The following is a 21,479-nucleotide window of genomic DNA, read 5'->3' as shown; positions in this document are numbered from 1 at the left end:
AAACTTTGTGTTTTAAGTGTGCTACCACCCTTAGAGGGACACTCCAGTATCAGCCCCTCCAATGAAGAATGCACATTAACGTACTTTGGCAGAACGCATCACCTGCAAACAAAGGACATACATTTACAGGGGAAGAAAAAAAACCATTAACAGGAACACTCAGCTATTATATACATTAACTCCTTCTTCGATTAGTTATGACTCCAGTGCTATGAGAAGGGTGTGAATAATTGTATATGAATTAGAGGGAAATATCTCAAATCCTTGTGTTATTGCGATAAACATAAGCAATTTTCTTTTGTTTGCTGAAATTGGAACTTTTTTGATGTTCAAAAACTCTGTAACATATTGTACAACATTTTGCAATTAACACTGTAACAAAAATTAAAAACAGTTGTAACATTGCACCTTTCTTTTATGGCAGGGGCGTACCTAGAGTATTTGGCACCCGGGGCGGATCCTGTAAGTGGCACCCCCCCACCACCAAATGTAAAGACATCTACAAAATTATGTTAAGAATATTTATTGCACCAATTTGTAAACTGTATGTCAACTGTAAACAACAAGAAATCTGAAAAAATAAATTAATAACTTATAAGTAAAATAAATACGTTTAAATAACATTTACTGAACATATAATAGTGCTTTCTTTAATAACCCTCCAAAAAAACCAGCGTCCACATTGCCCACATAGAACCTGACCAGCCCCCAAACAGCCCAGCATGAGTCAGCATTGTTCCCAAACAGCCGAGTGTACGCCATCTTTGTCCCATAAACACCCTGCCTGTGCCATTTTTGTCCCATAAACACCCTGCTTATACCATCTTTGCCTTTTTGACAAATCAACTATACACCTATGATTAACACAAACACTTTTACAGTCACTCACTAATTCACTTTCATTCACACAATCATTTATTCCTTCACACAAATTATTTACACATATTCATTGATGCATTCTCACAAATTCATTAATTCTCTCACTCATTCAAACAATTCATCCACACATTAATCCATTCATTTTCGCTCTCTCATTCTGACTCTTTATTTCAATATTCTTGCTACCCTCCTTTCTCCCTATCTACCCATTCTCACCCCCTTCTGCCCTATCTACCCCTTCTCACTCCCTTCTCCCTATCTACCCCCTATCCCCCCGTCTCACTCCCTTCTCCCTATCTACCCTCTCCCCCCTTTGAAGTTCACTTACCTTTCAGGAGTCCTGCGGTGGGGGTGCAAGGCCTCTGTCTCCCAGCTCTGCCACTGTATGGAACAGTATAGAGTGATGGGAGTTATGATGTACTTTAGAGCATAATTATATAATGAAAAAGACATTGGAAATGGTACAGCATAACACCCATCACTCTCACACATTTACCAATCCACACATACCAATCCACACTTACCAATCCACAGATTCCACACATACCAATCCACACATACCAATCCACAGATTCCACACATACCAATCCACAGATTCCACATTTACCAATCCACATTTACCAATCCACAGATTCCACGCATTCCAATCCACACATACCAATCCACAGATTCCACGCATACCAATCCACACATACCAATCCACAGATTCCACACATACCAATCCACACATACCAATCCACATTTACCAATCCACAGATTCCACACATACCAATCCACAGATTTCACACATACCAATCCACAGATTCCACACATACCAATCCACTCTCACTGTCACTCTCACTGAATGATTTCCTACCTTTCCTCTTTTCTTCTTACAGCAGTAAGCTCCTTTCTTCCTCTTCGCAGTTGCCGCGTGGATCGCGAGGGAGCGGTATCGCCCTTGAACCGGCTTAAAATCACTCAAGGGAGCCGGAGGTCTGTTAAAGACCTCCGATACCGCTCCCTTGCGAGCCTTCTCCTCCAGCGGCGGACATTACTGTCCGTCTCTGGAGGGGTGCCGGGTGCCGGCAAGTTGGCACCCCCCTGATGAGCGGCACCTGGTGCGGACCGCCCCCCCTGCCCCCCGCTAGGTAAGCTACTGATTTATGGTAACTTTACACATCAGCACCACCGCATTTCCAAATATTTTTAATGCTAAATGTTACAAACACACGTTTTTTGGAGCCATTACTCACTAGTCCAAAAGGGACGACAGGTCTGCCTTAAGCAATGGACACAGTTGATCTTTACATCATACATCATACAAAGCATTTTTTCCTGATCAATAAGCACCATTATTTTGTCCAATAAATGTTTTATTGTTCAGTAATATTTGATATTTATTTGACACTCAATATAAACCAGGTTATTTTTATTATTATTATTATTTATTTTATATAGCTCTGTCATATTCTGCAGCGCTGTACAATTGGTAAACAGAACATAACAAGTAGTGCATAACATAACAATTTGACTTACTGAAACAAGAGGTAAAGAGGACACTGATTAAACAAGCTTACGATATAGAAACTATGCTTCTAAATACCTAATGTATGTTTTCTATTAAGGATCTGTGATTTAGGAGTCTGTTAAATGTGCGCCAGACACAATCATTTATAAGGAAAATGTTCTACTATATGAGATATATACAAAACATAAATACTGCTTCTTGCTTGTTGCAGAGTGAGTTTTTTTGTGGTCTCCATACCATGTATGCCTCCTTGAGATTCAAATAACACTGTCCTTTTATAAGCTTACACATAATGCATATGATGTTATCCAAAAATGTTTGAATTGAAATGCATATGATTATTAATATGCTTTTTGCTTCGTGGGCAGACAGGGTCAGTGAAGCAAGCAAATAATGCATCAATAATGACTGAGGGGAAGGAAAACAAGCCAGACTGGCCCTTAATATGTAAAGCTATAGATGTTTTTTTTTATTCCTGGAAATAATCGTGCTGGTTTACAACCATTTTCCTTTCGCGTAACACAATAATATAACATCTAAGCAACCTTGGCTTGTTTCTCTTTGCAGATTTTCATCATGACATTGACCCTTTTCCCGATCCGCCTCTTCTTTGCCGCTTTCATGATGCTCCTGGCTTGGCCTTTCGCCTTTGTCGCTGCAGTGGGCCGTACAGAAAAGGAACTTGAGATGCCTATGTCCTGTTGGAGAAAGTGAGTCTTTGTGAATAAACTGATCTTGCATCTCTCAGAGCTAGTATAGCACTTTCACTTTAGCGCTAAAAGTAGATTTTGTAATCTGTGAGGATTAAGATGATTGGTACAGTACAATTTGAATGAATCTTTTCTGTAAAATATGAAGCTTGGGAAAATTTGTGCTGCAAAGTACCTTTTATCAGGGACGTAACTAGAAAGTATAGGGCCCTGGACAAAAATTGCCCCGAGGCATCCACAACTTCAACAGCTGGTCTGGGCCATCATTGCCTCTTGCCCTCCTTCAAACTACGCTCTGGCACACATATGTAAACACACTTACACAAATTACATACACACTTACTCATACTCACTAACACACATGTACACATTCATTCTACCACACACTTCATCTCACCCCATTTACACATACATGGTCACACACAAACACCTACACATCTGTGCTCACTCACACAATTACACATCCATGCACACAGAAAATTACACATCCATGCTCCTATACATGCATATATACAAACACATTCCATCTCCCTCCTGCCCTGCTTACCTCTCACCTCTCCATCAGCTTTCTCGCTGTGCGCGCACACTGTGCGAGCAGCCTCAGTTTCACCACTGGGTCATGTGACATAAAGTGATCCCAATATGATTTTGTCTCCCCATGCCGGTTTAAAATAGTTTAGAAAGGGCCCTTCTTTGACCGGAGCATTCCAGGTTGGAAGGCCCCTTTCTAAACTATTTCGATCTAGTACTAAGAGACAGGAACAAGGGGTTACGTCACTGCCTTTTATCTGTATTAAAAATACCCTGCACACTCAAGTGTGTATCCGGTAGACTTGTGCATTTGGATGTATACAAATTTTAAGTTTAACAAAAGACCTCTGACTTTTCACTTGCATTTTTTACTCTTTCACACACTCATTCACGCTCTCTCACAATGTCTCCCTACCTTCTCTGCTGTGGCTGTCTCCTTTTCCACAGCTCCGCTTCTTCTCTCGGCTCTTCTTGTTTTTATGTCTTCTTTCTTCATCCACTTCAACTCCGGTAACCAGGCCTCCCACTTCTGCAAAAGGGCACAACCTCTGCACCCACCCTTTCCTCTGAATGAAGGAATGGGGCGAGGCTGTCCTAGTGGCTCTGCCCTTTTGCAGCAGGACTCGGGTCAGGATAATTCAGAAGCATTCACAGAGAAAGAGTGGTGCAGAGATGCTTTTCTTTCTTCGCAGATCCATCTGAATTATTCTGGCCTCTTGGAGTACTTCTGCAAAATAGATGGGGCCACAATGGCACCACAGGAAAATGGTGTACACAGAGGCTCCACCCAGAAACCAGGGAAGCCTGGCTAACTGAGCTGATACCGAGCATCTTGGGCTGGGTGAGAAAGTCCTCTGATCTCCCCTGTATGGTCCAGTGAGCCATGAAATTGATAGAGGTCTGTCACAGTCCTCTCGCAACACATTGACGTGGTTAGGTTAGTCAGTGGTCATGCCTCTGACACCTGAACCCTATTCCAATAACCCTGACAGTTGGTGGTATTGCGTTTTAAAATCAACCAGAATGTGTTTTTTTCATACATAAACCCTCATTGTGTTATAATCACAAAGGTGCAAATGGACACTTAAAATGTGAAAATGCTATCAGGCTGTAATAGTTACAAAGTAATCTGATGTGGCATTAATATTTGAACATCGTCAGTAATAGGTTTTAGTGGCTCAGTCTGGAAATTTAGCATTAAAAGTGTTGGCCTAATAGTGTGTTTCCAGTGCTACTTACTGAGAACAATCATTTATTATTTATCTTCAAGACAAAAACATTGTGTGCAGTAGAATTACTTTGCAATCAATCGCTAAGCTATTTTGCTTTTATATTGTGTATTATTATATAAGAGTGACATACTGTATCTGGAGATTCGGCTCAGTGACCCGATAAATAAGCGATTCATAAAATAATGATTTATTGCCTATTTGCATATCCTATAATTAATTTTTTTATAGTATTTGCTCATTGAGTGCTCTTATATATAAATACAACTGCATTCTAGATCAACTGAAAAGGCATTTGTATTTTATGTGTGTGAAAAGTGTCACAAAAATTGTAGATTTTTCTATTGCAATTAAATCTACACAATTGACTGGCCTGTGCTGAAGCAACACAGATGTAAAAGGTGCTGCGATTTTCCCCCTTTCTACTTAAAGTTATTCATAAAAGTGAGATTGCCTGTTCAACAGGGTTCTTCTAAGCTTGTTGATGCTGAAGGCAAACAAAGCCATCAGCTTGGCCAGTCAGTTTTTATTGTGAAAAGTAAAAAGGTAAGCAAATGTATATGTTTATTGGGATTAAAAACCTTGTAGACTATGAAATCAACAGATAGCAATTTACAGCACAGACTAGTTGTGTTTTGATGGGTTAGCCTGTGCTAAACTGGGGTTGTGCAGGACAGCTGCCCTGTATCTTATGAAGAGCCAACCCAATAAACTTTTCCTGCTGAGGTGACCCTCAACATTATACTTAGATTATACTTACCCAACATTAAGTATGCATTGTGCAGGCCTCGCTCAGCTCTTCTTATGGGAAGAAAGCTAATTTTTAGTTCATTGTAAAGCTGCTGATTTGAAATATTCAACTTTTCTATAAACCCTCAATTATACGTCATATTCCGGCGCTTAGCATTACAAGCCGAGACCGAGTTAGAGGGCTCGCAGAGGAGAGAGAGGGGCGCCGAGCGGGTACTGACAACTTGATAAGCGAAAACCAGTCGGCGCCCCTCTCCTCCGCTTAAAAAAAAAAGCGCCTGGGGCGGCAAAGTGCCGCCTCTTCAAAAGTGCCGCCTGGGGCAATTGGCTCACTCTGCTCCATGGCCGGCCCTGTACAGTACATATGTTTTCTGGAACAGCACATTTTATGCATTGCTCATTTTGCTGATTTGAGAACATTTTACTAGTTCTGTTTCATTGCAGGTTTTTGGACATAGCACTGAAAGCAATTATGAGGACAATGTGGTTTGCTGGAGGATTTCACTGGGTAACTGTGAAGGGTCGACAGGCTTTGCCAGCGGAAGCTCCAATCCTGACCCTGGCTCCGCACTCTTCCTATTTCGATGCCATTCCAGTAACTATGACAATGGCGTCCATTGTGATCAAAGCAGAAAGCAAAGACATTCCTGTATGGGGAAGTAAGTCAAAACATGAAACTAGCGCTATCTAGTGTTAGATAAGGTTACAATATCAATGTATAAGAGGTATTAAATGTGTATACACCCTGTGTTTTATGACTGACTGCTTTGCATCTCAAAAAACACCACTATGGCCGACCAAGGCGCATTGAATAATACAATTGACAAAACCAAATAATATATATTGGTTATCACCAAAAAACACCATTATTAATAACAACGTACACCAATCAGCCATAACATTATGACCACCTGCGTAATATTGTGTAGGTCCTTTTTTGCTGCCAAAACAGCCCTGACCCATCTAGGCATGGACTCCACAAGACCTCTGAAGGTACGCTGTGGTATCTGGTACCAAGACATTAGCAGCAGATTGTTTAAGTCCTGTAAGTTGAGAGGTTGGACGTCCATGGATACATTCTGGTTCCATGTGTGCTCCAGGTAAGCAACTCACACCACTTGATGTAAAAGAAAATGTGATTCATCAGACCAGACCACCTTCCATTGCTCCGTGGTCAAGTTCTTAGGCCTACGTGCCCATTGAAGGTGCTTTCTGTAGTGGACAGGGGTCAACAGACCTGACTGATCTGAGGCTACCCAGCCCCATATGCAACAAACTGTGATGCACTGTGTGTTCTGACACTTTTCTATCTGAACCAGGATTAACATTTTCAACAATTTGAGCTACAGTAGCTCTCCTGTTGTATTTGACCACACAAGCATACGAAACTTTCAGGACAAAATGTTCACTTGCTGCCTAATATTTCCCACCCAGTGACAGGTGCCATGGTAACAAGATTATCAGTGCTATTCACTTCACCTGTCAGTGCTCATAATGTTATGGCTGATCGGTGTATGCTACTCCATTAATTGTGAGAACATGAAAAACTGCTTTTGTGGCTTTTTAACAGTATCTTAGATGTCCATGTTCAATATACAGTATGTTTTATTTATATTATGAGCATTATATTTACCTGCATTATGGAAGTATTTTACAAATTGCTGCTTTCAGAACTGCTTTGCATGGGCAAACTGTCTTTGGTAGTCAGGATGTAAAAACATTGGTTAAGGGAGAGACATTTTTTGCCATGGCTCATGGTTATTATTAGTATTTATTGTTTTATATAGCACCTTCATATCTTCTAACACCTTACATTGGGTAGACTGGACTTAGTATATAACATAACAATTTGACTTCCAGAAACAACAGGCGAGAAAGGGTTCTGCTCAAACAAGCTTACAATCTAGTGGGCATTAGATAAAAGTGCCACTGTTAGGAATAGACCAACCACATAAGTGTAAGTATTGCTGGAGAGGGACTAAGAAAGTTATGCTGAAGGAGTATGGGAGGAAGTGAATTGACATGTGAGGTTGTAGGCGACCATAAAGAAGTGGGTCTTAAGGGATTTTTTAAAGGATCGAAGGCAGGTAGAAAGATGGATAAGCAAGGAAGGATATTCCAGAGAATAGGGGCAGCCCTTGAGAAATCTTGCAAGCGTGCATGAGAGAATTATGATCACCCTCATCTGTTCTGAATAACCTATGTATGTTAGATAAATTGTTGTATTAGTTTTTTGCCAGCCTATATGAATGGTGAGAAAGTAATGTTTAGGTACTATATTGTTGTGAAAATGATTTTGGCTGAACCAAAGGTGTCTTGTAGACAACTGGAGACCCTGTTTTTTTTAAAAGGTAGTGTTGTCCTTTTCTCATTATTACAACAGGTTTTGCTTCAACATATTGCATTATAGAGCACTAAAGGCCTGTTTAATGTATTTTTTCTTAACAGTTATAAATCACAGATCTATGAAGTTGTGAGACAGATAAATATGTTTGAACTCTTTCAGCCTACAAAGTACTCTTTGGGTCTGTAAAGCAGCAGCAGTGACGTATTTAGGACCCATGGCACTGTGTATTAAATTTTTGGCATGTAAAACCCTTGATTTGTATGTTTTTTTCCAAGGATCCCTTGCTACATTAAACATTTTAACATTCATTGAACATTTTGCAATTGATTTTACAATCCCTTTTACTTCTCTCCCTAGCATTAATCAATTACATTCGACCAGTATTTGTATCACGCTCGGACCAGGACTCTCGAAAGAAAACCGTAGAGGAGATCCGGAGACGTGCTCACTCTAATGGGATGTGGCCGCAGGTAAGAAAAAGAAAACACACACAACAAATTAGTCATGCAGGTAGTTTACCAAGCATCTTTCATGTCCATCTTGTGTGTAAACCAAGATATCTGTAGCCTCTCACTAAGGACAAACCTCAAAGCTCTTTAGAATCTTGCAGAACCCCCAAACTAATAGCACACGATTTTGGGGTAAGAGCTGAACCATTTGAGTTAGGTGAGGTTGCGCTGAACCCTGTGGGTGACTTATTAGCCAGAATTTACTGAAATGCCAGTAAGGATTAAAAATGTGTTGCTTTAAAGGTTTCCCTTTGCAAAATGGTGCAACATTTTAACCACATGGATGGAGCAGATATTTATTCCCAATTTATATGTTTGGTACTGCTTGTATTACTATGGTAATCTGACTGTGCTAATTAACATTTGTGTTTTAATTTGGCTGTACATAACTAGGAGAACATTGAGTCTTTATGTTCCACAAATTACAAGCAGTTTGTTCCAAGCACAAGCTTCTACACATCTGGTTGTTGGCTGCTGATAATGGACAGACATTTAATTTACGTTTTCTTACAAATCGAATAATATTATTACTCATTGTTTACAACTGCCCCACCAAGAGTTGTGACTCCGTGATTGCACAAATAAGCCATGATTGGTTGGAATGTGTTTATTTGTAAGAGGGTGTTTGTCAATCTGTTTAATCTGCTCATATGGTCTACTTTTGATTACTATGATTACTATGCATTGCTTGTTGAAATTGAGATATCCTAAATCAGTGTCATGGGTTTTCTTACAAAAGAAAAGGCTGAGAAGCTAATAATAGGAACAAATAAATCAACCTTATGACAGAAACAAAATGTAATATGCAGAACTTAATATGTATTATTTATAAAAAAAAAAAAGTACATGCAGGACATGTTCAGATAAATTGAGCTTTTTTGTCATTTTCTGGCCCATGGAGATCAAATGAATAAGATATTAATTCCCTGGTGTTTGATAATGTATACTGTATGTCCTGTCTCTGTAAAGAATCCAGCTCTTTAACCCCTTGATGACAATTGCCGGTCCGGGCACGTCACCGAAAATCGTGACGATTATGACAATTGACGTGCCAGGACCGGCACGTCTTTAAACGGGTGAAAAAATCGATCCGTGATCGATTTTTTCACTCAAACGGTGTTGCTCTAATGCCTCGACATCGAGGCATTGAGCAACACCAAAAAAAACATTCCCGGCCCCCCCCGATCGCTCCTAGGAGCAAATAAAAAAACATGTTTGAAAGACTGCACGTCTTTCAAACATGGCGGCGCCCGCCGCCGAAAAACGGGTTTAGGAAGCGATCGCGAGTCGCTTCCTTTGCTTAGCTGGTGTTGCTAAGATGCCTCAGTATCGAGGCATCTTTGCAACACCTGTTTAGCAAAGGAAGCGACTCGCGATCGCTTCCTAAATGCTCAACTTACCTTCCCGGTGCCGGCGTCTTCGAAACACATGCGGTGTTTCAAGATGGCGGCGCCCATCAAGCCGGGGGCGGAGCCTGCTGTCATCATCGGGGGGGGGGTGTTGCTGGATGTCATGGACATCCAGTGAATAACACCCCTAGTGGTCAGATCACTCATAAGAGTGATCATGATCTGATAAATCAAAGGCAATGTTTTCTAAACATTGCCTTTGATCAGTATTGGATCTGCCTCCCTCCTTCACTTGCTTCTAGTGAGGGAGAGAGACAGATCAGTGTGTTTTTAGGTATTCTCAATAATATATATTATTATTGATCCAAAGGCTCTTATAAGAGCCACCCATTTAATATTAACCCCTTCATTGCCATTGATCACTGCATAAACAGTGATCTTGCATAGTGGCAATTGTTTTTGGGGTTCTTTTTTTTACATTTTTTTTTACTTTTTATTTTTTTTTGTACTTTTTTTTAGGGTTTTTTTAATTTTTTTTATTAGAGCCATTAACCCTTTCCTTCCCTACTATTTTTGCTGCAATTGTTGCCATGCAGCGGTATACGGCTGAGGAGGCATGTTCCAAATTTGGCCCTTTTGCCCCCAAACAATCTGACAAACCCATGCATGTGGGGTATCAATGTACTCAGGAGATGTTGCTGAACACATATCGTGTTGTGTGACAGTGACATATACCAGGAGCTGTAATTTTACACCTGAAGTACAAAGTATGTTTAAAAAACAGCAAAAACAATTACTATCACAAACTTTGACAAGGGTTGGTGGTAGGATTAGTGCATGGAAAGGGTTAAACTATCAGCATCTAAAATACCCTGGGGTGTCTAGTTTTCAAAAATATATGGTTTGGTGGGGTAAATTTAATTTGCTGGCTTCAAAGATGCCCCAAATACCACATGGAGACAGAATTACCAGATTCAGAGAAAAATGGTTTTGAAATAGCAAAACGCTACTTGTACTTATTGCCCCATAACGTGTAGAAGAAAGCAAAAAAACATAAAAACATTGGGTATTTCTAAACTCGGGACAAATAGTAGAATCTATTTAGCAGGTTTTTTCAGTAGTTTTTTATGATGAATAAAAGATTTTTCAAATAAAAGTGAGAAATTTTTTTTTTTTTTCAATTTTTCGTCATATTTTATTATTTTTATTATAGAAAATTACATCATATATAAAAAATTATGGTGTCTGAAGAAAGCCCTTCTTGTCCTGAAAAAAACTATATATAACTTGTGTGGGTTTAGTAAATGGGTTAAGAGAAAATTACAGCTAAACACAAACACCGCAGAAACGATAAAACAGCCATTGTCACGAAGGGTACAAAAAATAGAATCAGCCTTTGTCACGAAGGGGTTAATAGATGCATGTTAAAGTTAACACTGATAAATGCTTGAACCAGGGGTCGACACAAATTTGGTTTGGATCAAGGGGCCAGTCAAAAAAGTTAGGAGAAACCTTTTTTTTTTCTTCCCTAATCATGTTTTTATTTTCATGGGTCATGTGGTGTGCATTATGTGGGGGTTTTCAGCAGAATTGAACATTTTCAACTCACTGACTGCATTTTAAAGGAACCCCAGTGAAATACGGTCTGAGCCTTTAGCAAGGATGCCCTTAATATCTGATCCCTCTGTGTTAATGGAGAGGTTATGTGGGAACACCTACCATATAGTAGCGGAGAGACATATGAATAGTAAAAACATGTGACAAAATGTAACCTTTAATTTCCTTTGTAACATAATCACACTGATCTGAATTACATTGTGTTTATTTTATTTATTTATTCCAGGTAATGATTTTCCCAGAAGGAACGTGTACCAACAGATCATGTCTCATTACCTTCAAGCCTGGTATGAACTTGTCGATAGTGTTCGAACGGGGGAAGGCTGAATGTGATATGTTGATGTCAGCTTTTTTTGCAGACCTTCTAAACCGAAAACACAATAGCACGATGCAGGGCATGCCAATAATTGCATCTGTTATTATTGTGGAGTATCTGTGTATCTGAATGGTCTGATATTTACAGTACATTATAACATTATTTACTTCTGGATGAATAGTCCATTAGGGCTTTTGTTTGCACATATGGGTGTACATTGATATCTTTCCGTTTGTCTCATTCCATGACGCTTTGTGCAATGGGGATTCCAAGTAAACATTGACAGGCAGTATGTACCTGTCTTTCGTTATTTGAGAAGCCAAGATTATAATTCTAATATAAATACAATGATTGAATTCTGTTAGTGAAGAAAGCACTGGGTGTGTGTGTCTGCGCAGTATATCCAGTGGTGCTGCCAGATGGAAGAGAGTGGCCACTGGTACAGCTAAGTAAAATGCTATTCTTTAGCTGAATAAAGGGCCAGGAAAATGTCTGGGCATTAGTTGCTCATAAAGCAATTTCTACTTGTCTTACATACAAGTTTGTGCATTATGTTTCTGTGTGTAGAGTGATCAAAAAAAAATTTGCACAAGTCTAAAATATGATGTCAAAGGTTTACAGTAATAGTATGTGTGTAAAACATTAAACACTTGTTACATCATGCAAGTAAAAGAATGTAACATATTGTTTGTTACTTTTACAGTGTTAACAGAATGTTGCCATTTGAATTTTCTTTTCAGGAGCATTCATTCCTGGTGTACCTGTGCAGCCTGTGGTTATAAGATACCCCAACAAAATGGTATGAAATGTTTCTTTGTAAACTTTTCTAGCCTGCGTTGTAGAGATGAAAGAATCAAGTAACATAGACCAGTTCCTATACCTGCATTGCAATAGCATTACAGATAATGTTTTATGATTAGAAATCCCATTGTAAATTACTCATTTAGCTCTAATAAGTGTTTCTAAGTAAAAGGTGCAGCTGTTTTAGTTTGTAAAGTTATGCATCCTTGCATTAGATAGACCAAAGTACTATAAAACTCAAATACTTTTGATCTACGTGTCCCACCAACACATTAATCATTCTACATACAGGCTCTCCCGATACCAGCATGTAACAGTTTTTGCTTAAAAATATTTTCCCATCTGTCTGACTCACTACTGCGCTCTCTCTCCTTCCTTTTTAAGTTGCTTGAATGGATTGTGTACAAATGCCTTACTAACTTCCTCTCCTCTAATTTCCTCTTGACCCTGTACAGTCTAGTTTCAGACCCCTTCACTCTACTGAAACAGTTCTAACAAAAGTATCCAATGACTCTGCCAAGGCAAAAGGTCACTTCTCCCTTCTAATACTCCTGGATCTCTCTGCTGCTTTGATACTGCCATGTTCTTCTTGACTATTTCTTCTAATGGGGAAAAAATACAACTTTCTCCTGGATCTCCTTATGTCTGTCTAACCATTCATTCTGTCAGCTTCTCTGGCAAGACATTATCACCTCTTCCACTTTCTGTTGGTGTCCCCCCGGGATCAGTCCTTGGCCCTCTGCTGTTTTGTCTTTATACTTCATCTCTTGGGAAACTAATCAACTAATTTGTCTTCCAGTATCATCTATATGTAGATGATACTGAAATCTACCTGTCCTCTCCTCACTTCATTCCCTCTACCTAATGTATCGGTCTTAGCATGTCAATGCCAGTCTTGGCAAATACCCTGAATATATGTTTTGTTGGCACTATATAAATAACAGATAATATTAATGCTATGGTAAATAATGTAGGAGAACAATGTTTACTTATCAACATATTATGTTTGTACTGTATATACAAAGACACAGTTTTAATCCCTGTATTTTGTCAAACATGTAAGTAATGCTAGTGTTTTAACTAAGCCAAATATCCAAACAAAGAAAAAGCAAAGATCCCTCAATATCTCGGATATACATACTATAAATGTATGTACAGTAACATGAAAAAGGCAAATGTGTATGCATGTTATAGTTTTGGATTGTAGTTTCAGCATATAAAGCATACATTTTTATTATTATTATTATTATTATTATTATTATTATCTTTTATTTATATAGCGCCAACAATTTACGCAGCGCTTAAAACTGACAGACTAAGACAAACCAATACATTAGATGGAGAGAGTCCTGTTCTTGTATTTACTTGGATATTTCAACAAAGTAGCCTCTGTACACTGTTAAATTGCATGGCCCCCAACTGTCTTGATTTAGGCGGGACAGTTCCGATTTTGGGTCTCTGTCCTGCCTATCCCTTCCTCTGTCCCGCTTTGCAGGGGCAGAGGAAGGGTGAGTACAGATCTCGACCCACAGCCACCCAATCAGCAACTGCAGCCTGCAGACTAGCTGGGACATCGCAATCTCCCTCTAGTCAGCTCAACATTAGGGAGCGCAAGGTCTATCACTTCAGACCTCGCTTTACTGCTCCCTAATCACTACCCGCCGGCAAATAATGCCGAGCACGGGGATATGACATCATCCCTGTACTCTGCAGCAATAGCCGACGTGTAGTGATGAGGGAGTACTAAAGGGAGGTCTGAAGTGACATACCTTGCGCTCCCACCACAGGATGGAGACAGAAGGATGAAGTATGGTGGAAGAGGTAAGAGATGGGGAGAAAGGGGTGTAAGGACAGTGTATGTGTATATATATATATATGTTAATGTGTGTAAGGGAGTGTACATGTATATGTGTGTGTGTGTAAGGGCAGTGTACATGTAGATGTGTGTGTAAGGGCAGTATACGTGTATGTGTGTAAAGGCAGTGTACATGTATGTGTGTGTGTAAGGGTAGTGTACGTGTATATGTGTGTACATGTATATGTTTGTGTGTGTGTAAGGGAGTGTACATGTATATGTGTGTGTGTAAGGGCAGTGTACATGTATGTGTGTAAAGGCAGTGTACATGTATGTATGTGTAAGGGCAGTGTACATGTATATGTGTGTGTAAGGGCAGTGTACGTGTATATGTGTGTGTAAAGACAGTGTATGTGTATATGTGTGTTTATGGGCAGGTGTGTGTAAAGGCAGTGTGTAAGGGTCCTGGGAGGAAGGATAACATTAGCCTTTTTTTAAGTGGCGATGAAAGCCATGTATCCGTGAGTTCCGCGAAATTAAAAAAAAAAAGTGTCCCTCTTTCACATTTTGAAATTTTGGGAGGTATGAAATTGAATGATCTTTAAGGATTACTCATTGCATTTAAAGTGTTCAAACAAAGCTATACAAGTCTTTGGAACATTATTTTCTATGATGTATTTTTGATCCTTTTTCATTACTTATTCTATAGAAGAATATTTGTGAACAAATAAGACTGCAACACTCAGTGATAATGCATTTTTGGGCGTGTTTGCATCTACCTGTTGTGCAGCACCATGTTAGCACTATACGGTAGCATTAGTTAGAAAATAATGGTAATACATGCAGATATGTGACAATGTGTTTTCTTAACATTCCTAGGACACAATAACCTGGACATGGCAAGGCCCTGGAGCGTAAGTTTAAAATGTTTATTCAGTTAATAGTTTATTGCTGTAGAGTATAACAATTACCCATATAGCATTGTAAATGCATTTTAGGTACCAGGTCACCAGCACTTTGGATAGTATTGTTCCCCATTCAAAAATAATAAAATCTTGTAAATTAAGTAAATAACATTATCACATAAAAACAAAACAAATATGTATGCATGCATTAAAAGAAAAACTGTAGAGATAATGTATTCATGTGTGTGAATACATGTATTCATGTGTTGTATACATGAAGTTGCGTATGTAATCTAAATAAGGAAAATGCCCATATAGCTGTATTAGCCCAAGAATAGATGGATGGAAAAAAATATTTTCTTGGGATAACACAGAGCATTGAAAAAGATGCATGGTCACATAAGCTTTTGGGGCCTACAAGGTCTGTTACTCAGAGTTGATGGGATCTCATAATTTGAAGAAGTGACATCTAAGGTTCCAAAGGCTTACGTGACTTCACTTGTCCCAATAAAATGCATCAACTACAACAAAAGACAATGTTTAATCTGCACTGTAACCTTATAAACATAGGCCCAGATAGTACTAGAAGACTGACCTGTATTATTACACTGATCTGTCATAATGTATTTTTGTGCTCTGTGTTATAGAATGAAAATACTATGGCTTTCTTTATGCCAATTTCACAATTATATGGAAATTGAGGTAAGTTTTTTCCATCGAATTGAATATTATAATATTTGACCAAAGCGTACTATACCAAATAGACAGACTGTAAATGTTTCATCTTTTAAATTATATAATGGTTAAAGAAATACAGAATTGGATTATAGTAAACATTTTTATTTGCATAATATAGATTTTGTAAATAGTTTACTTATGCTGAATTTACCCAGACATTTAATACATTGAGTTTAATAGTAGAAAATATAGATACAGGGAGGGGCTGGGCAACAGAGTCACGTCAGACAATATTACATTATTCCACAGTGAATGCGCTGAAAGAAGCTTCTGAGAAGGTAAATGGGTGAGGGGAGAAAAACAGGCAGATAATGAGAGAAATCATAAGGGAGGGAGCCACAGAGTGTGTATGTGTGTTAGCATGTGTGTATATGTGTGTGTGTGTTATCATGAGCGTGTCAGCATGAGTGTGTATGTGTAGGTGTGTGTCAGCATTAGTTTGTTTATGTGTTAGCATAAGTGTGTGTGTTAGTGTATTGTGTGTAGCATGAATGTGTACCTGTAAGGACAGGAAAGGTGATCCTTGCCAGAATTCCATACACTCAAACATTATTTGCAATGTTTTATAGAAATTATTTTATTTGTAATAATACCTATATATCCCACTTATGTTGCAGTTCCTTCCAATTTATACTCCCTCTGAAGAGGAAAAACAAAACCCGGATTTGTATGCACATAACGTGAGACGTGTAATGGCCAAGTATGTACTTTTGTATACCTTCTCTCATGCTTATGCCTAGGGTAGCCAGTACAATTCTCTTTAGCCTTTATGTCTTGTGTAACATAGGGGCTGATGGAGCCTAACAGCATCCAGATACAAATATTAGCTGTACTGTAGGTTGCAAAACCAAGAGGGGTGTGAGGGAGTTGTGTATATGTGTGTTGTTCATTATTGTAATTTTAAAAGCAAGGTCCGTTAACTCCTTCATCCAGCACTCCTGGCTCTGCTCCCAAATGACATCACCAATTTTTAAGGTTGTAATGATAACTTAGACCTGCAGATGGAGTTGAAAAGCTACTGTTTGATGCAGGTTTCTTGTGTCACAGCAAAAGATAATCATACCACAGGATCAAATGGTTGAACTATGCTTAATATATTGGAAATATATATTTTTTAAAAAAACATATAATCACATTCCTGTTCGCATAACACAACTCTGTGTCTGCCGTTTGTGGCTATGCTACTACAGCTTCAAACAAGAAATGTTTATCAGTTTTTTCTCCTGATGATAAATGTATAAATGTTGATGTTTCAGGGCCCTGGGTATGTCCGTCACAGATTATTCTTTTGAAGACTGCCAGCTAGCACTGGCCGAGGGTCAGCTTCGCCTACCTTCAGATACCTCTCTCTTGGAGTTTGCAAGACGTGTTCGTAGTCTTGGGTAAGTAGAGATTTACTGTTAAACTATATTATCAAGCCCTACTCCTTTCTGCCAGCTTCTAACAAATTGGTTTGAAAAGCATTACATATTATATCTGAGCACCTTGGTTTCAAAATTATGGAGTGGCGGAAGCTTCTTTCCCATAAATCTGAGATCTCTTGGTTGTAAGCTCGCGAACAGGGCTCTCTATACATTATGTCTCAGTCTGTCCCTGTCTGAGTTTGTCATAACAATAACTGTTAAGTTATATGTCATATAAATCAATGTTAATAATATCAATATACATACCAATGATTCTTTATCATTTTAGTTCCAGTAAACCACTGGAGAGGCAACATGGCAGGGGCATTTTGTTCAGTTTGTAATTGAAGCTGCTTTTTTTTTTTATATCTTTGTTTAGAGTTGCTTACATGTAAACCATGTCAGTGTCAAACGTGTATCTTGTTCACAGTCTAAAACCAGAGAAACTTGGGAAGGAGCTGGATAAATTCTCTGAAAGCGCCAGGAAAAGAAAAGGTGAAAAAATCAAACTGGATGAGTTTGCAGAGTACTTACTTGTCCCAGTTACAGATAAATTAGAGGACCTATTTGCCTTGTTTGATGAGGTAGGAAAAGTACATTGATCAGCTTTGCTAATATAAGAAGATTGTATATGTCTAATTTTTTTAAGTGTCAGTTTTAAATAAAATAAACTAAATACGAACACAATCTACACAAGAACTACTAAAACTTTATGCACACCCAAATTAGAGACATAACCATATTGTACACAAAAATTAGACTATACTTGTTAATGAAAAATCAACACTATTCTGGTGAACATTTATACCAGAGATGCCAGTCTACAGTATACGTACAGAATGCTACACAATAGCAGGAATCTGTGTTGATAATAATAAGCAAGTAAAAAGCATTCCTTTACATATGAGTCAACAGGGCCTCCTTGTGGTCAAAATGTGCAATGATTGTTTATAAACTGATGTAAGTCAAGTACTTGGTTAATGTACCAAAAGCGTGCACATAAAATTGTAAAAAAAATTCTATGCATTGAGTGTTATATGCTAATTACTATTCCTGTAATAATTACCATTTTTTAAGAGAAATTATACATATTCCATCTCTTTTAATACACTTAGCTTTGTGTGCTTCTGCCATTGAAGCATCATCATAAGAAATTCAATTCTAAATATATACAGAATCTTTCAAAAGTATATAATGTGCCCATGTATTAGTTACTGATTAGAGGGATACATAGACCGAATTAAATTGTAAGTTGAACATTTTTAGGGAAATAGTTTTAAAATGAACCCATGGTTTTTTATATATTGGTTTTAAAGAAAGCAGTTTTGGAACATGGACTAGCAGGTTAGTTTAGAGAAAGTTTGTTCTAAGATGTTATCTTTTTTTCTGTTAAAGGAAAATAAAGGCACCATTGACTTAAGAGAGTATGTCATCGCCCTGTCTGTTGTGTGTAGACCTTCCAAGACATTAGAAACCATTCAGCTGGCATTTAAGGCAAGTAGCATATATTTGGTTATTTTAGAAATAGAATTCATTTACAGTCGCAAATATAATTGTTAGGATTACCAATTGGATAACTCATCTCTGTGCACTTCAAATTCTTTCCTACTTGGCTCCAGCGTCAGTGCTCCTTTTTCGATTAATTCTGGGGCCATAAGCTGTCTCCTTAAGTATGCCTTCTTTATGGCTTTAACTCAAATCACAAAGTTGTATTTTAAACTTGCCCAAATATACAGCTTTTTTTATAAATGAAATTAAATATTGGATACGAAAAGTGAACTTTCTATGTAGTAGATTTAGCAGAATTCCTGCATTTTGGCACATCTAAAACAATTATAGAGATTGAATTTGTTAAGCCATAATCACCCTAAACCACCAATAATATAATGCCAGAAGACCAAGATAATTATAACATACTGGATATAAATGTGTATCTATGTAAGTTCCATACTGTGTATATTCATGTTACAAAATGATGAAGTTAAAAGGTTCTTCACAAATCTTGGCAATAATGCCAGTTCTGGATATCCTTTTGAGCTGAGGCTCGTACAACTTTTTTAATAGCTTTACCGATGAAATAGTTGAGGGCTCCTTTTAGCAGGATATGTTAGCAGGACGGAGGCATTTGTGCTGAAAGCAGCAGTGTCAGCGAGAACAAAGGCAAAATCACGGACAAAGTCAAATGTAGCTGGGTCAGAACCAGAGAAATTCTTCAATCAAGTCAAATCGTAAAGCAACGGACTGGGACAGAAGCACAACATCAACAAAAAGATACTATAACAACACAGGAGTGTTACACCAGCCAAGGGCAATGAGACACTGAAGGTCCAGGGTTAATATAGGCAGTCCAAATTGAAAATGAGTAAATTCCAGGTCACTAGAGGTTAGCCAGGGGTTAATAATGTCATATGCACACAAGTAGATGTGAAATCACGTGATTGTGCACTGCCAGACGAGCTGGAACCTAGCCTACTGTGAGGCCACTTCACCAAGCAAGTGAGCTGGCAAGTGCTGCAGAAGCCCACTATCTCAGACATCACAGGAGGACCTCGGAAGACGACCCCTTCGCAGGGGAGAGAGCGGCTGTTGGGAGCAGTGCGGAGGGACCCCAAAATGGAGGTAAGTCTTATCAATAGTAAAGCATAGGGTAACATTTTGTTTTTTGTTTTGTTTTTTTTGCATAAAGATGTACGAGTCAGAAGGCAGTAAAACCATAGTAGAAGAGGAATTGGCTATAATCCTGAAGACCGCACTGGGAGCATCAGAACTTGATGTTACAGATCTTTTTAGCGCTATAGATAGGGAGGATAAGGGTAAAATCACATATGGTAAGTACATATGTCAAAAATATTAATTTAGATTTCACTACAAATATGTTTTGAGATCTTTTAGTATTGACACTTTATATTCATTAATCCAAGACTGCTGAATGAAAGGCGCATTTCAATCATTAAATGGGAACGCATTCGAGGTTATCTTGCATTGGCATTTGGTGTTTTAGGAGACTTTTCTCCTCCTGCATTACCATAGCATAAAACATACACATTGTAAATATGCATTTACTATTATTAGGAGAAAGTTGCAAGTACAAACGTAATTATTTAATCAAATACATTTTCCAGATTCATAACTTTTGCAAGGAACACTTAATTACCGTTCGACACAAAAGCAGACACTGATAGGTAGCTGCCATAGTAACAGAACATACTTCTTACGAGTTTCTGCCTTTTATTTTATTAAACATTCCGTAAAGGTAAAATTTTAAATTTGCAAAGGTTTGTTCTGTCTCAGACCTCACTGACTCAGTAAACACTTAGCTCAGAGGGAGGATCATGATTACCTGGTGATCTTATATTCAGTAATGATTGTTATATATTTTACAACTACTTTTTTTTTTTTTTTTTTTTTACTAAGTATTTGATTCAGAATTTTTGAGTATCCCTTTAACATTATTTTAACTTACATATCTTTTTCTTCTCAGATGACTTTGACAGGTTTGCAAAAATGAATCCGAATTTTGCTGCAGACTATCTCTATCCAGAAACCTGTTTGGACAGCCTTTCTGCCCCCAACGGTTTCTGTACAGATTTTACACCTGAAGATACGGAGGAGTCACATAACTACCCTGCGCAAAAGAAACTGAACTAATTCTTGAACTTAATCTTCCTCTCCTGGTGAGGGGTTGTATATGCATAGTACCTCCTGATAAGGCTCTGAGCATAGCAGTTCCTCATGTACCTATATTTATCTATGTGATGGTTTTCAACATTTTTTTCTATAATTTTAAAGTGTTTTAAAATCTAAGATAATGAGTGTTCTCCACCGGTGTGCTGCGCAATACACAACTCACATCAAATAAGCAAACTGTACAACATCATGTGATGTGCATACCCTTTTTTCTATTTAGGCTTGGAGACAATAGAGGTCACACGATAACACCTGATCTTGGGTTGCATAGTCAACATCAAATTACTTCTCAAAAGGATCTATTCTTTTTGGTGGGGTATATTGTGATTTTGTTGATAACATTGTTATATTAAGATCCATTCCTTGCTATATCTGTTTTGCAGTTGTTCGTCTGCACCTCTGT

General features: G+C 38.3%; 1 protein-coding gene across 1 annotated transcript; it reads left to right on the top strand.

Annotated features, from left to right (window-relative positions):
* Positions 1-2,959: 2,959 nt before the first annotated feature.
* LOC149302568 (lysophosphatidylcholine acyltransferase 1-like) lies at positions 2,960-21,037 on the top strand. The gene is made up of 13 exons (XM_089482266.1): positions 2,960-3,099; positions 6,054-6,268; positions 8,314-8,426; positions 11,658-11,718; positions 12,488-12,546; positions 15,223-15,257; positions 15,896-15,950; positions 16,604-16,686; positions 17,243-17,368; positions 17,820-17,973; positions 18,785-18,883; positions 20,076-20,217; positions 20,871-21,037. Exons 1-13 carry the CDS (start codon positions 2,966-2,968, stop codon positions 21,035-21,037), a joined length of 1,443 nt encoding a protein of 480 aa, XP_089338392.1. The 5' UTR covers positions 2,960-2,965.
* The last annotated feature ends 442 nt before the right edge of the window (positions 21,038-21,479 follow it).

Source organism: Sceloporus occidentalis, unplaced genomic scaffold, assembly GCF_023333645.1.
Source record: "Sceloporus occidentalis isolate IW3139 unplaced genomic scaffold, rSceOcc1.0.p SCAF_18, whole genome shotgun sequence".
Classification (NCBI taxonomy): Eukaryota; Metazoa; Chordata; class Lepidosauria; order Squamata; family Phrynosomatidae; genus Sceloporus; species Sceloporus occidentalis.
Note: the sequence above shows the minus strand (reverse complement) of the source record. Positions and strands in the feature narration are given on the sequence as shown.